Source organism: Andrena cerasifolii, chromosome 7, assembly GCF_050908995.1.
Source record: "Andrena cerasifolii isolate SP2316 chromosome 7, iyAndCera1_principal, whole genome shotgun sequence".
Lineage (NCBI taxonomy): Eukaryota > Metazoa > Arthropoda > Insecta > Hymenoptera > Andrenidae > Andrena > Andrena cerasifolii.
The window spans coordinates 15,321,658-15,339,092 of NC_135124.1; the positions used below are offsets into that span (position 1 = coordinate 15,321,658).

At 48.2% G+C, this 17,435-nt stretch overlaps 1 protein-coding gene across 6 annotated transcripts in view; it reads right to left on the reverse strand.

Moving 5' to 3' along the window:
• LOC143371105 (glutamate receptor ionotropic, kainate 2) overlaps positions 1 to 13,943 on the reverse strand; it is a 115,195-nt gene extending 101,252 nt beyond the window's left edge. For 5 of the 6 annotated variants that reach the window (XM_076815971.1, XM_076815977.1, XM_076815976.1 and 2 more), the window contains exons 1-2: positions 12,821 to 13,943; positions 5,647 to 5,917 (exon numbers count right to left, since the gene is read on the reverse strand). In XM_076815971.1, the coding sequence (XP_076672086.1) occupies positions 5,647 to 5,719 (73 nt within the window). In that variant the 5' untranslated portion in view covers positions 5,720 to 5,917; positions 12,821 to 13,943. Of the gene's footprint in view, positions 1 to 5,646; positions 5,918 to 12,698 lie in introns of all 6 variants that reach the window. The other variant, XM_076815972.1, reaches the window with a different exon arrangement.
• Positions 13,944 to 17,435: the final 3,492 nt, after the last annotated feature.

Sequence of the window (17,435 nt, forward strand, 5' to 3'; positions counted from 1 at the left end):
TTGGTGTTCGCTGGATATTAATTGGTTCTGGGGCACAAGGGGGTAAATGGGGCGATTCGAGAGTTCTAAGGTTGATGGCTTCATTTAAGCTTAGAAATGAGCGTGGATCGTGAACCGCTTTCGATGATTCGTCTATCGCTGAAAGCTTCAATTACCTTCTCCCCAAACGTGTTCTTCGAGTGGTAAGAAATAAAATTGAGCAATCCATCAAAACAAGGCGTAAATCCAATCTAGGCGTTTCTTTCATAAAAACATCCACACAGAAGCGACAGCATCATCGACTCCCAGTTTCCTCCGGAGATAAAGCTCGGTTCTTTCGCGATTTGTCTTCAAGGACGGAAAATAGGGCGTTCAGCCTCCCAAGAACGCGTCCTCGAAACATCCGGCTCGTTTCTCCGACGCCAGTCTCTCAATATGCGACGCAACCCCTTTGGGCAAAAAGTCGGCGAAGAAGCCCAGAAACCGGGACGCCTGTATTATCTTGGCAGCCCCGCCACGCCATTTTGAAATCGACGTCGTGGCCCATCGTCGCGCGGTAAACGTACGGAATGAAACGTCGTCGCTCGTGCCCCTGCAATGGGCATCCCAACGGGTCGCATAAATCGAGCAGAACCGCGACTGCAGTTGCAATCACGGGCACTTCTAGAAGGGACCGGCGTTCGAACGATGATCGTAATCTCGTAAGATGAATTATCTCGTTCGCCGCGAAACGAACAGCGGGTCTTTGAAGCTGCGAATGCCTGGGGAGTGGCGTCGCATTGTCTCGAGCTCTTGAAGCGAATTAAGTGGCTTCGTGGAAGTGCAAGTGACTGCTTATCGCGCAGTTGGCTTCTCCACGGTGTCGTGCGAGGGCAGGAACAGGGGGAGCTTCTTGATAGAGGGAGTAAATAATTTTTATACCTCGTTAATCGATGGTTTCCCGAGCATCTCAGTTGCAGGAGTACTTTAAGAATTACGAAGAGGTTGAACTCTGGAAGCTAGCCATTCTTCTCGAAATTCCGCAGTATCAGATATACCGAACTCCTTTCACTTTTCATTATTGATAGACCTTAACTACTTCGAGTGTTAGCAGAGTCTATAGAGTGTATAGTAGAATATATGGATATAATTTTGTGGATTAAGATCTCAAGAGAATCTTGCAAAAATTTCCTTCACATTTTCGCTGCACTCTATACGCCCGTTGTAAACTTCAATCCACTCGTTGATTATTCTTCGAGTTACGACCAGCACTCGTAATACAGCGGAAGAAACGGATCAGCGTTTCTAAACGCGATAAACATCACGAGGAGCGGTGTAATCAGCCCGATCGTTTTCCAGGCCTGAGACTTTTCCCGTGACATTTATTATTATTTCCCTCGGCGCTGGTGGTATTCCAGCGACCGTCAAGAAAATAAGATATCCTTCAGGCGCACAGGAATGGCGCTCGAGCGTTGCTTGGCAAGTGCCGGTGAAAGGTGTTATTACGAATAATTTCCATCGCTTGCGAGGTACACGCAACGCGTTTCGCAGTCGGGCGCGTATAACAAATCGATTTTATCTGTTCCTTGTAATGCCGCAAAAGTCCAGCGGTGTAATGGACGCCCAATTAACGTCCAACTGGGATAAGTAACACGATAACGTTGGACATCGCGTATGCGCGCTCAGAAGTGGCAAATGGAACGCTCCGAGTGGAGTAAACTCTAGATCATTTCACAACTGTCTGTACCTTGAAGCTTCTGTTCCTCTAGGTAGACTGTGAATATTCGAAAGAAAAACGTACCGAAGGGTCAAGCTTTGTCTGAAGCTTGAAAAGAGGGATGGATTATTTTCCAGCATCCACGGTGCCCAGGGAATCATTCTCTACTCCCTCGATTTCCGTTTGGTGGGGTCGTAAAAACGGAGCAAACACTCGTGAATAATCGTTCGATATCATCGTCGAGGATTACAGGAATTATCGAGTGGCCGCGAGAGCCAGTGAAAGAGAAATCGAGGGGAACAACGGTGGAAAGGGGAACAAAGTTTCAAAGGTATGAGAAAACTGTTTAACTGGCCAATGAAATCCGACTAAACTCGCTCCGTGTAATTCTCGCGAGATCTTAATAGAAGAGTCTGCCGGAGATAACGATGATTAATCGAGCGCTCGCGTAATCGCTTTGCTCTTCGCGCGAATTAAAAACAGATACGAAACAGCGGACGAAACAGATCCTCCTTTAAAATGGCTAAGCAATTCACAGTTTCCGGGGAGCTGAGATAACTACTTAGTATTCAATTGGTTCACTTTCACGCAGGAGACGATGAAGAGTTTTATCATCTTCCATAGCACTAAACGTATCGTTACCCTCAGCATCGGATTCTAAACGTCAGAAGAGCTTGAATTGCGGAACTGTTAATCGAGAGCTCATTGCCCCATGAAATACTTAATCCCGTTTCACATGAAACATGGCGAAGATCTCTGGAACGTCGGTTCCCGGTCTAACACTGACCAACCACACCTTCCTAGAGCTTCTAAGCATATTAGACATCTCGGGTAGCCGGTGGTCGAGTTATAATTCTTTAATACTGTTAGCACCATGGCGATTCCCTTCCGTTCCGAGTTCATTGAAGCTGATTTTTAACGAATGGTGAACGGAGGAATGTGGAGTGACACGGTTCCACAGATTCATGGTAATTTCCACATTGCCTCGAAACATTTTACTACGTTATTGGTAACTTTGATAGCCTCGCGTCACGATGTTAATGCTACAAACTGTCAACGATCATAATACTAAATAATACTGTAGGGTATACTGTAGGGTGATTTATCAGCTATCGCGTAGTAGATTTACAAACATGTGCATCGTGCTTATTACATAGCCCGTTATTACAGTGATTAGCTGGAGGTTTATGAACCCCAACATTCAGTTATTCAGTCGTGGAGTGCTATCGGATTATTTATCATACTTAGACTAAGGCACTAACGAGTTGTCTCGAGTATTTGAATTCGTGTACTATTGGGCTGTCTAAAGAAGGAGCATTCTACTGAAAGGTTTACAGGAAGGGATCTATCTGAGTGTTTTTCAATCTTTTTTGAAATCCCCTTTTATAATGTTCAAATAACCTGCGACACTATATAAGGCAAGGTAAATTTAGTAAGGTAAAGAAAACACGTTAAAAATAGGTATTTCAGAATATAATTCTAACCTACTAATACCAAAAAAAAAAACGTGGCGTCCCCCAGAAAACACTACGCTACACTGATCCCTCTCACTGAAACCTATGTTCCTCTGAATTCTAAAATCTTATTTCTCAGGGTAATTTCATATATGAAGGAACTATTTCTTTTTCATTTTTGGCTACTTAGCAATCCAGGCTGCCTCGGCATATTGCTATCAATGGGGAATGGCTGCCCTCTCGGTGAACGAACGTGTTTATTACCAACCAACGTCTGAAATCCACTGGAAGCGCCGCTGCATTGTCAAGTAATGAATGGACGTATCAAAGATTCCCCAGATATCCGCATGCCGCCAACGAATCGAATAGTTCGCCGGCTATCACAGGAATCGAGTTCGACCCCGACTAGTCTCCGAGCGCTGAATCGCGATGAGGTTTTCACGCGGATTCTACTCGGAGACAGGCTCTCGTGACATCGATACGACAGCATCACGCAGTTCTTCGATGAGATCCTGAATAAGATCTACTCCCCCTGCCACCGAACGGGGGCAAATACGATTCCCGTGGTCGGTAGGGGAATGACAATGCACCCGAAGATTGATGTCGCCTCCAGCGTTATAGAGAGAACAGTCTCCAAGAGGTCGTGCATCGAAAGTGTTATCACACCAATCAAATATCCTGATTTATCTATAATCAGAGGACATTAAATAGGAGTAAGAGAAATGACAAGTGCCCAGTGAACACCACTGATCTCACTTCTGTAATCGCCTTCTTTTATTCCTAATTTAACCCCCTAAACAACAATGTACCTATCCCTCTTCAATGGCTCGACACCCATTGCTCCATTTCTCCAGCAATTATAGTCACCCGACTCCCTCAGCCTACACCCCACCGTTCTCTACCCCCTTGGCCAACAACGAGATTCCCATTGCGGTTAAATTCCGCCCGCAGGGGTTCGCCGCGTTGAAATTCGAGCAATTACGTCGACGAAAGTTTCCAGCCTCGCGGTTCGACCGCGAGGCGATCAGAGGCCACCCTCGCGCGTGTTCGCGGCGTACGTACGCGCGTACAGACGCGAGAGGATTGTGGATGCGCAGGTCGCGTCTCCTCGTGGACACGCGAACGGAATAGCAAAGAGGCCTGGCTGATGAAGTCGCCCGCTAACAGGTGAAGATTCGATCCGACGTAGCCACTTTGCGGGCTTCCATGGTGTCCCTTTCGCGTCGCGACTTCCGAGTGCGGTCACGTACTGGCTACCGTGGGAGGGAAGTTCAATTTTTCAGTGTCCTGTTTCGAGGGAATTACGCCCACCGTCGTGTACGAGGTCTTACGTCGGAGATCTCGCCGAAGTGGCTTAAGTGGTGAACGGTAATCGGTCCGTGGCCCTGGATCACGAACGACAAACTCGTAGACCAGTCATATCGCGACGGAGAGATGTATTTTTGTGACAGTTTCTTAGTACAGTGGCGGTTGTGAAGAAGATCGATGGGTTTTCGCGAGTTGACTCAATGTGGACTATAGGGTATCCTAAGAAATGAATGTGAAGATTATCTAACTTTCCAAGCGGGCCTGCTTCTGACCAACCAACCTGTGTTACCGATATACAGTATCTGGAGCGTGAAATGTTAGAGCCAGCTGGACGCTGACTCGATTCGTGTGTGCTCGGAAACTTCAAAACTAATGGTAATTTTAACTCGCCTCATCAGCATCTTCGAGCTTTACGTTCACCACTGAACAATTGCCGATTCGTTGCTGCTTGCAAGACACGTTCGAAAACCTATTTGCCCATCAAACAACCCTCGGAACGACGAACCTCCACTGCCACACGTGAACGTGGCAATCAGTCGAGGGACGACAAATTAAGTCGCGCGACGTTTAATTAGACGGACTGTTAAATTCAATTTATCAGCTGCAGAAGTTCGCGCGGTAACTACTTCCCGCAGGGGAGGTGTCTTATATATATCGTGGCGAACGCGGTAAAAGAATTCCGTCGGCGTTAATTAGTCGTTCAAGTAATTAAAACTCGGTTACTCCCGACCCACCTGTCAAAGATTAACTTGGCTACATTCGATAAGTGCCCCGCGGGCTGGGGGCCGACATTTATTTCGCCTGGGCACTTCCCTTCCCCCTGCGAGCGAGAAGCCGGGGTGAAAAAGCTTCGCAGCTGCCGCGTAGATAAATTTAATTACGCGCTTAAGCATCCCCGGTCGCACAAATGCGCGCAATGCGTCGGGTAAATCGTATAAAATTCGTCCTAATTTCGCGATTAACCGTCGGGGACGTGTTTCTGCCGGTCGCGTACATATATATCATAACCGGGGGAAATTATTTCACGTTCACCGGGGGATTTCCCCGAATTTAATTTTAACGGAACGTTAACGCGTTTGGAGCGCAACAAGACTACGGTGATTCCGGTGTTCGCGTGCGAGTATAATCCCCAACTTTTTCATATCCACTTGCGCTGGAGGAATGGGAAAACTGAAAGTGAGGGGAGGTGGCCGGGCAGCGTTTACTCACCGATCCTGATGACCGGCGGCAGCGACATGGCGGTGGTGACCAGGATGACGATGATGGCGAACAACAGTGCCATTGTGTCCGACGTGACTTCGATTCACACCTGACTATGACATCGTTCCCGCGTGTTTCGTCGCGAGCGAACCACGGTGCTCGTGAACAACGGATACATAAACGCGATACTGGATCTCGTTCACCGACACTTTAACACAGAACAGCACATTTTCAGGGGCACGTCGGCGAGGATCCTCGGGGGCACCGTCATCGTCCACACCTGGAAGAATTACGACGACCATGTTAGACACTGGGGAGAAGGATAAAAGAGAAGTGGTGACGCTGTAAGGCACTGCAACTTGGGACGTACTTGGTACATTTTCGCGACGAAGGGCGGCGCGTGGAATTTCGCGAAATATGAAAGGCGAAAGGCAGGCCCAGACGTCCGTCATTCTTATTAAATTGCAATTCCTGGGAACATGCGGGAGGGGCTCTTTGGAATCGACGAGCAGACACGTTATGGTCAATGGGGCATACACTCGTGGGTACACACGAATCGCCATTACGTTGGCTGGTTACACAGACGGATGAGCGGTAGCCAGAGCGAATGGATATCATCGCCTGTCGGCTATAATTTCGTGGACATCGTGTACGGACTTTACGTCTATCTTCCGCGTATGCACAAGTTCCCTATGATACCTAATGGACGCCATCAGTTTAATGGAAAGCCTGCACGTACGGTTGCTTGCGCAGCATGAATCCCGAAACCGTCTTCGATCATCGATCTGCATCGACTTCTGTGGATGGGGAGCGACGTGATTTATAGGGCCGTTCTCAGATTAGACGGAAGAGGTATCTGGATGCTATTGCGAAGGAAATAGGATTAATTTCTGACAGTGATTACTCTGTTTTATCGAGGAAATGATCTGATTTGAAAATTGCCTAGTCTGTAACAGAGGGATTACGTATCATGAATTGCATATCCAACAAAAGTGCTTCGGGGCTTCTAAAAAGTATAATTAATTTACAATTGAATCCTTCCCTCTCAGAGATGCAGCTCCCATAATCCGTATATCACCCTCGAACGAAACAACACGTTCAACGAGTTCCCACTTTTTCCGTACGTGACTTAATTCGTTTAATTGTCGGCTGGGATCGCAGCTGTAGAGCTCGCTGTAAAACCTCTCGCCGAGCGCACGATGTAAAAGTCTGGCGATGGCTCGGTGTCCCATTTACACGCGGCCAACAGAAACGTCGATACGATTACGCGCGCAATTTGCCGGCACAGGATAGGTACTGTTATTGATGAAAATAACGTTCCAGCGAAATGAAACCCGTGCTGACACATCAATGGACGTATAATTACATTTCTATAGAGCAGCTGCTCGAAATAATAAAAAAAAAAACAAGAGCAGTATAATTCACTTAATATCGACTGCCCTGTAATTATGGAAAGTGCCTGTCTCAAGTAATTAAAGCCGTTTTAACGCAACTACAACGAATACTCGTCATTATATCGTTGCTGGAGTACTTATAGGATTCATTATCCGCTTACAAACGCTTTCGCGACTGTAGCAGTGAAATGCAATGATCGGGAGTAAAGAGACGCTCAGCTACATTAATGTTAATAGTTACTTGTTTCCATAAACAAAACGCTGAATCGGGCGCTCCAGGAACAATAACACTATGAGCCAGCTCGAGACATGAATTAACGTTAGGCTAATTCGTCGTTAAAATCTCGAGAAAGAAGTAAGCCCCTTTCGAGGCAAGTCGAGTGAGCTTTCAACCCCATTCCCCGTGGGTGCATTTCTCGGGGTTAAACAAGGGAGAAGAAAAATATACGAAGTAGGAGCCCCTAGCCTTTGTCCAACCCTCCCAGTTTATTTCCTGAAAGGTGCGGGAGTGTCGCCTCTTTATTTTCGGCGAGCCACCGACGCTTCATCCCCTTATCGTTCCATCCGACTGTTTCGGTTGAGTCACGAGGTACCTGCGCCGGGGGTGCAGTCTTTCTCGCCCCCTGGGAGCTGTAAAGGGTCGATGGAGAGTAGCCATACGATTCGAAGCTGATCGAACGTGGTGGCTGTTTCAGGGTTTCTCGCCTACACGTCTGTTTGTCGCTATGTGTCCCTCCTCCATCGATTATTTGTGGCGAATGTGTGACTTGGGCGATCTAGGTTGCTTCGCTGACATACATTCGTGGATTTACAGCGAATGCTTTTGTTAAATTTTCATGGGGAGACAAGATTTTAACGAGCAGAGTATCTTTCAGGGTTAATATTCAGTCCACTTGTTGGTGGGCTTGTCCCGATTGCAAAATCCCCGCTAAATTAGGAAATTTATATCCGAAATATCGTTTTAAATGACACACGAGCAAAAGGAGATAAAGAGATAGAAGGATAACGGCGTAGAAGTCGAGAAGCGGAGCGCGCAAGTGATAGAGGACCGTATATAGTCAGACCACGTCGCACGCTCTATGAACTGTGATTCCTAACGCGCGATGAATGCGAGAAACGTTTCGAAGAAGTATAAACCACATCCCAAAGAACCATTTAACAATGTGAACGCTTGATCAATGTAATTCAACTAAGGAAATTAAGAACAATGCCCCAATAGCGTAACACTCCCTCACAGGGAGCTCCAGAGCTCCTCCATATACCAAATAACCAACTAAGACAATTCCTAATTTCACATATACCTCATCCTGATAGCTGATTTTACCAACGTGAATGAGACCCCCTCCCCAAATCAAAATCGATTACTCCAGAAAGGTTAAAGTTCCGTCAACAACGAGTTCTGGGAGGTCCATCGTTTCCCGCGTGTTTCCAATTACAAAGTAGCGATGTATATTTTACGCGCACTATCCACCGATGAAATCTTTCGAGCGCTCGGCGTCGTCACGATCCCCGTTGATCAATAGCGAACCCCGTGCTAGTATAAAGCGGGGGTTCTCAAGCAACGTACGAGTTCGGTGTCGATGCCACATGCAGCTCACGCTTCCGCTATTAGAGTTAACGTAAACGGATTTAAGCTAACCCAATTTACCGAGGGGTAACTTAGCCACCGCCCCCCAGCCGTGTTTGTTTGCCGTTTCTTCACGGCCGGCCTTAAGCGGCCAGCTTGATTACGTAGGCGTACCAATGCTGTCCGAATCGTCCTTCTTTTCCCATCTGCTCCCTCCGACCTTCGCTTCCGACCATTCGATTCCTTTCGTTCCCCTCGGTCGTTCCTGGCCGCCACGAACTGTCACGGGCTACGCAATCCACAGCCAAAATCGATCCGACCGATTCCTCCCTTCTCGGTGATCTTTCATAGCGTGTTCCGGCGAATATCGTTCCCTAAGACGATATAAGACCGTCGAGGAAGTTGAACGACGTTGATGGTCGACGTGAACGAGGCAATAGATTATTTACTGCACTTTCGTTCCTGTCTGGTTGGTTTCAATGTCCAGCAGCCGGTCCGTTTCATTTCCTCCGGCTTCTTTCCACGGCAAATAAAGGAATAAGCCTGTTGGTCATCTGTTGGTCCCTTTGTTACATCTAGGAATCTGTCGCTTCCATATTTCAAGCATTATTGGTAAGCATTGTTGAACGTGATTTACAAAATCTCCGCCCTTTCAAGCCTCGTTACAGAGAATAGTCGGAAACGAGGGCTAAACAGGGGAGCTGGAGATTGAATTCCCCCGAAATTCATGTGGATATTTCAGCCCCGCTGTCCCCTTGTCGCTGTTCCACTTCAGCGGGACACTTTTCCGCGCAATTTCAAGTACACAATCTCGGCGAAATGGAAACATATTACGTTCCCCGCAGAGTTACGTAACCGGGGGTTGTTTCTCCGTGTGCAGGCTTACGGTTCGTTAAAATTTTGCAACTTCCACGACGACGCTGATACCCCACGACGGAAGTCTATCTTTTAATTCATTGCCAGGTACCTGGCGACTCTGTTGCTGGGAGAGAACGTTGCCGACGCAAAGCGCAGTTCTGTTTACAGGGAAACTTTTTTTCTAATCTGCCTTAAAGTCAAACAACGCTAACGAGACATCAAGCTGAAGATCGTAAAGTGTGCCCATGCAGGGGGCGGGCATTCTTTCGTTTAGGATCCGGATAACAGTTCCGCCGTGCTCCGAATTCATTGCTCGCGATGATGAATAAAAACAACGGCGAGAGGCAGGTTTATCGATGATAGAAGGGGAGGGAGTTGCGCTACGTCACCCCTTAGGGAAGGTTTTACAGCTCCGAATAGAATTAAGCCGGTGGAGCGGCTCGTGAGTCGTAAAACGAAAGTCGGACAGCGAACTCGGACGTTGCGTCCTGATAGTTAATCCCCTTTCTGTCTCGCGTGGCGCGTAAAATTAAAAACAGTAAAGAAAGGGGGCACAAACGAGAGGACCAAGCGCACCGGAGGTTATTAAATGTATCCCAGTGAAGGATGGAGTGGCTTAATGAATCTCACTGTTCCGTATTTTATTAGCAGCCTCCGGCTTGTGGTATTCTCGATGGTGAAATAAAGAATCTACTTCCCCGGGGGGATGGCGGGCTTCCGTGTGTACAACGAGTGGACTTGTTACGGGGAGAATTAATTTTCAGTTAATTAAAGCGGTGGTCGAGGGACGACCGCTGTTTCTCGGATAATAATTGCCCATCGATTCGTTTTAACGTGACCAAGCGGAGAATGCCAAAGGTCTCATCAAATTCAGATCGAACGGCTAGATCGGACGGGGATGGAGAAGTAGGATTATCAGCGCGAGCTTGCGATGCATCCGGCGTAAACTTACAATATAAACAGTAGCACGTGTCAACATAAACACATGACCCGGCCAATCGTGATTAATCATCATTCAACCCGACGATTACTGTTTTCGTTTCGCCGCTCCCTCGTTGGCCCCAAGTTTCTCCCTTCTTCGGGAAATTCACGCTGGTCGGTGTAATGATCGAATGCAATCACTGAACGTTAACGAGGAATCATTATTTCATGAGTGCGACGACCCCGGGGCACATTTCAGCCGAAGAATTTTCGAATTTTCGGCTCGCGAGTCTGCGCCGCGCGCTTGGAAATATACGCGGTAGGCACACCATTCTGACAGTTATTACGTTCAGTCAAAGGAGGGCAGAAAATGCAAGCTTCAAAATGTGAAGTTCAGCCGGCTAAAAAGGACTTCAGTTAATTAGCACGTACAAGGGCATGTCAGCGTAACAAAGTTACCCAAACCTTTATGTTCTCATCTCAGCGGCCTCGCGTCTCGTCGAGTCGCGATCCCGATACATTATTCTGTCTCTAATCAGCCCGGAATAAATTTCAACTATTGTATACCGCGTGTCACTCGAAGATGCAGGACCCAGGGATCTAAAAAAGCTGATAGAGGAGGTAGATGGGAGGGCCATAATTCATTCCCCGTGAAGTTAAAAATGGAACGCAAAGCCAGCCTCTCTCCATGCCCGATATTTCAACGCCATTAATTAACTGTTTCATTATACACGCAGCGAGGGAGAATTTGAGGAGAAGCTCACCGCGGAATTGGTGTGCTTAAGAATAATAATTTTTCACCAGTGGTCCGTCCATTATTCTCTCGCATCCTCCTGCCGCCCCTTCCTTCTTATTTACAAGCGAAAAAATGAGCTTTCGTCGGCGGTGAAAGGAGCATTGGGCCGAGCGGGGCGAAACGTTTAAGTACTTGGCGGCAAGAAGAAGTAGCGGGGGATGTCTCGGTGCTCTCTGCTAGGAAAGCTGCCGCTGGAAACGTTTACGGTATCGCCGCGGTAATTACGTATAAGAGTTGTAGCGCGGAGGCAGCCCGAAAGGTCGAAAGCGTTCGCGAGTGACAGGGAAGTTGGAAACGTCATTATCGTTGCATCGTGATCGTAGTTATTCCCCTGGGTGCCTGCTTCACAGACGAAACCCACTTCGCTCGCGTGGAAGCCCGAGAAATCGTCGACGAGCCTGCCCGCGCGTAGTCAGGCACGCTGAAAAGGCCACGTCTTCATCGCGTGGCTGGGTCAGGCTCGTTCCCCGTGCATGCGAGTCGACGCGTCGAGCAAAATAGAATCCTCGCGCCTCCTCCTGTCTGCGGTTTCGGGTTCGAGGCGCAGGAATTTCCCCCCAAATTTGCGTTTAATTAAATCGATTGACAGTGATTGCTCACGGACAGAGTTCCGCGTCACTCGGGGGACAGGACTGGGCTGATACGCGCGGGGTTCGAGAAGCCTAGTCACGTTTATTCGTATTATTCCCGAATTATAGTTTCCCGGCTGCCGAGCGCTGAAAGTTGCGCGATTCATACCAAAGTTTCGCGGATAAAAGGCTAGCCATTACGGAGTTAAGTGGATATTTGCTTGAGCCGGTGATTTCTGTGTTATCGATTTGAACGCAAGTGGATTGTACGGAGGTGGAATTGTAATTGCGGCTTTCGCTCGGGGATTTGATTCTCTGTCGAATGTAGAAGCGGAATGGGAAATGACAAGGCAGAGAATAGTTCACAATATTCCTCTTCGGTACCCTTCTTCAGCATGCTCTTTTGTATCATTCACCCCATCGAAACAAAGCCCAGTTTCCCGCAGAGATCTACTCGTGCCATCGAACGCGACGACGGTAATTTCAGCTTCTGCGCTGGGTGACTCAGGCTGCACAGGAATGCGTAAAATGTTTACCAGAGAGCAATCAATATTAATGTCTCTTGCGACTGAGCTTTCTCAAACTTCCATTCGATTCTCTCCCGAACTCGTTTCCCAAGAAACTTATTGCTCGCGAATGTTCAGGGGCTGCATTGAGCTCGGCGTGTGCGCGTATGAAAACGACAGTGGAACGGCGGGAAGGGCGAGGCGGGGGCCGCGGTATGGTTCGATGGCCATTAATCGTCAGCCGATTGGAAACGGTTCGGGATTCACGCGTATCTCGGCGCTTCAGGCCTGGACTACACGCGAACCGCCGATACCTCGAATCACGGCGTCGAGATCTATCGATGATCTCGATGGAAGCGCACCACGTTGCCCCCGGATCGGTCGTTCGGGCGCCTGTGTTAGAAATTACGCGCGGCACGAAAGAACACCGGGCACTCTGGTCTAACGAACCGTTTTTGGAAGCAGGCCAGACGGAGCATCGTAGATTCTCGTAGGGCACTCGAAAACCACCAAGAGTCTCCCATGTAGCGAGGCTGTCCTCTTCGAGCAGCTACGTGCGCGCGGGTACTCACATTTCTTCGTGTATCCGGGGGATACCGTCGAACATCCATGGGCCGGGCGATAAAAACGGGTTCTATCAAAGGGACAAGTCACTCCTGATGCACTTGCGTCCGTCTCCCTCGATGGAACCACCCTGTCGTCGACGAGAACACCAGACACTCGCGTCTCATTCGACACCGACCACCACGTTCACGAGCTTTGCCCTGCGTGGCATGCTTGCCGACGAGATCGAGCGGGTTTCAGCGAAACGCTTCCCCTCGAACGACGGTCGTTCATGATGGTACCCGTTCGGCCGAGCCAAGTTTCACCGCTAGGATCCTTACGCGTTATACCTTGCCAGTTCTTTCACCTGAACCGGGGGGGAGGGAAGTAATCGAACCACGGCTCGTTCCCATCGAATCCCGTCAATCCACTCGAACGGGCTACTAACGCCACTGGTTATCGCCCTAGTCGAATATAATCACTGCGAATATTCATCCCCATAACCATTACACCGCATTATCTCGGCCAAGTTCTCGTTACCCCAGACATCCTGGTGCAGCACTGGCGGAAACTCTCTCGCGCCCGATCACCGAACTTTCATTAACGGTCCAACGGTATGCAGACTTTCATGGAGAACACTGGAGCCTTTCGTGTACACGTGGGACCCATGCACAGCGTCGTGCAACTGGAAAATTCTGTTTAACTACAACGTGAACTATTATCCCCGCACCCAAGCTCGTCGTTCATCAAACATCACTGGGTCCGCATGATCACCGTTCACTATCCTCCATGCATCAATAATAACAATTTACAACCGTCCTAATAATCCGATCCTGTCGTTGCTTCCTCTCCGCGAATCGGGTAGCGAATTTCGTTAATCCCTTCCGCGTGAACATCCCTCGAGTACCGGGGACAACACGGTGGTACAGTGCAGCTGAGATATGGTTGGGGTGTCTTGGAGCCGGTTCAACCCTCACACACCATTAACCCTGGCAGTGGACACTTCGCAATCACTTGATGTTGTGGGGCGACATGGATCGGTTGCTTTTCTCGCGAAGGAGCGGGTTCGTTGGGTCAGGGCTTCCGGTCCGCGAGGGCCAGCGGGCACGCGACGAAGAGCACCTTCCCGTTTTTCGTACGCGCGGTCCGACGATCGCGAAAGACGCGCGGGCACTGGCTGCGCCAGGACGATCTGCCACCCCCGGACGAGTGCGCGGACCGGTGCCGCCGAGGGGGTGGCGGCGGATGGCTTTCGAGGGGTGGCAGGCGCAAGAAAGAGAGACTACGGGGGTGGATACGCGAGGTGGAGGGAATGGGTTCGACTGGCGCGCACGCCACGCATGGAATCTCCGAACGGTGTCTCCCTTTTTGGGAAAGACACCACCGACGAACAGCCCCAAGTCGACCGGTATCTGGGTTACTGGACTCTCCCTCTGTCGACCCTGACCACGCCGCAAATTAAACCCCGTCATGCCTCGGTGTATTTTAACGGCAGACTGGTCAGATGGAATTCGATTGCGAGACTAACTGATCGTGGAGAGGGCAGCTCGATTGCTGCAGTTGTAGGTATCGTCTGAGACCACGGGATGAATGGGTGAGATGGTACAGGCGGGTAAATATACTCGTGGACGTAAACAGACAATTCAGATGGCAGGTTTAGCGCTAGGAAGTAGTGTAACATAGGGTAAACTGTGCAATGATTGGCACCCTAAGCGGAAATCGCAATTGGAATGTCTATATTTTTGTGTGAAGTTTTTATATGGTCTTAATTTTTAGTTATTATAAATGATTATAGATTTCTCATGAAAATAAAACAAAAATAGGCATAAAAGTACAATCATTGGCACCCTAAAATTTTAGGTTATATAGAAAAACGTATGTAGCTAAAAACTAAGTTTTAAACAGACTATTTCATTCACTATTAAATACTCACAACGCTTAGTAAATCTGTATTTCAATCCATTTCTTAATTATAAAGCGACAAAATATATTTGCCTACCCCTTATCAAAATCTTAGAAAAACGCCTAAATCTCAGCCCTTTGTCGCACTTTGTGGTATTGCCTGGTGTAAAATGTGTAGTTCAACTACTGGGCTTTGCAGTGTAATAGTGAAAGAAAAATAAGAAATTGTACAAAAGTATTTTCTACGCTTGTACTTCTTAATATTTAGCTTTTAAATCAGGAGTGCCAGCATTAGTTGCAGTTTCCCATATTTTGTCAATAGAAGGGTATGCTTGCTGACATATTCTGGTGTAGTTGCAGTTTCCTTTTGAGGGGGAACAGTTGGGGGTAGAACAGGAGAGTTTTCTTTTTTCCATGTTCTATTCTCTGTTCCATCTTTTTCTTCTTTACTACATAGCTCAGTTGAGAACTGCAACGGGGAATGTATCATTTTTATAGCATTCCATGTAAGGAGACTTGTCAACACGATTTACGCGGTGTGTAAAAGCGAAAACTGTAGAACAGAATTGCTAGTAATAAATTAATTACTCCATCTACCAGTGCCTATACAAGGCAAATGTTTGGCTACGTTATAGCAGAATCCTTTTTTGAGCTACTCATTCATCCGAGTCGACTAAATGTATGTCGTGTCCAGGGGGTTTAAGGACCTTAAGTGAATTACTTCTTATATTCAGAACATTTTAAAGAGTCGAGGTAAAGATTGCGACGAAAACAGACTGCGTTTTATCCTGAACAGTTTCGCGAGCACACAGCGAACACTCTGCAAAGAAGGGAACTGTCCAGCAGCAGAAAAAGAGGGTCTTTCCAGCGCTGGTAAGGCATTCAATAACTTCTTACATTGAAAATACATTAGACGCCTTATTGAGCCGCCGAAGTCGCGTTTCATCCAAATTACTCGGCTTACTCGACCATGTCACGACTTCGCTTCCCAATGAAAGTCGCGCTTGTAAAAACGGGATTTACTCTCTTCTGGGCGTCCTTTGCCACGACACAGTCGACAGTGCTCAAAGGTTGATGGAAGCAAAGGTAAACTAACGGTAATCTAAAGGCATTAAGCCAATCTTTCACTCGGGACGGGACATCTTATCAAGAAAGCAAAGTACTTTCCTCGGCCCTGACCAACGTTTCACTTCTGCGCGTCTATTCCTGTCAGTTCCTCAAAGAAGTATCATAAAAGCTGGATTACTTTAACAAAATACAGCCCCCTCAAATCCTGCTAATCTTTAAATTAAATTTGACATGTTGTCGTGTATTTCTCACGTGTAACCAAAAGTCACAATATAGACATTATACGCCACGCAAACATTTTACAGTCAAAGGAACCCGCGGAATTAATGAAAGAGCAACGAGCAACACAAGAACGGTGGAGAGTTCGATCGGAGCGGAGCCGCGAAGCCAGGCAAAAGAGACGAGTAGGGCGTCCAGCCAGCAGAGCAAGAAAACGAGAAGGCGAGAGGGGAGGATGGATATAGGGGGATGCTCGATGAGGAAGAGAGAACGCGAGCACGAGTCGTCGCCTCTTTCCGACACTCCCTGGAGAACCGAGGATACCATACAGAGAACCAAAGTCGCTTTATCTGGGTTAGTGGACGTCGACCCTGACCACTTCCTACGCAAAGAGGATTGAAATAAACTCGCATTTATCAAGCGTTCCGCTCTTACGTAACGCCTCGGTGGCGGAGCGAGCAGCCAGGACCTACCTGCTAGCTTCATTTTTAATACGTCACGGCTGGACCCCGGGAATATCTCTCCTCCTGGCTATCGCGGCGGAACTTCCGCGAATAACTTCCGCGGCGATAAAGTTTCCCTCGCTGCCTGCCGAAAATCGGGCCGAATCCGCCCGACTGATTAACTTTTTGCTCGCGGAAGCGCTAGGTACGAGGCTCTGCCGTCGGGTTTTTCTTCTGCCGCCTGATCGGGCACCGTGAATGGTGGCCGGCATTAATTAAATTGAGTGTAGCTCCTTTTTGTCGGGCACTCGCGATGAAAACAAGATGGAGATTGCACTTGAATTGGAGAGGATTCCGCCGCTTCGAGCGCTCTGCTTTTTCTCGGGCTGGCTCCCACCGCCGAGTTTCCCTTGAACGAGCTTCCAACCTCTTCAGGGAGTTGCTTTCTTTACGATCGTCGAGTCCTTCTTGTTCCTGGTAACTTTGAAATTTTGTAACCCGCGATGGATCACAGAGAGACTCTTTATATGTATATACGAATCCTCCCTCGATGCAGTTATCCTATGCTGAAAAATTCACGCTAAGCTGTCGGTGCGTTCCATTCGCCAGGGCGATTTGCCGTCACGACTTCGTCGCGCAACTATTTCATCCCCACCACATCCATTTTCAGTTTTTAAACCTCCGTTGACATTTCCGAGCCGGTCCCTTGGCGATTTCGAAATTCCTGACTGGATGACAGATCGCTGAATGGCTGGTTCCCTCCCAGAAGTTACAGGGACAAAGACAAATCTGCCACGATGCATTTGTCACCGCGGCATGGGATTCGTGGAGTCGCGAAGAAACAAAGATCAACGATCCCAGTGTGCGCCGACTGGCTCAGCTTTTCCAGTGGCCTCCAAACGAATTGAAAAGCCTGACCAGGCTGGGCAGTCGATGGCCAGTCTATTTCGTTTCATCTTCCATGAAAGGAGCTTACGAATATCCTTTAACGGCCTTCCGATGGCCACGAGTT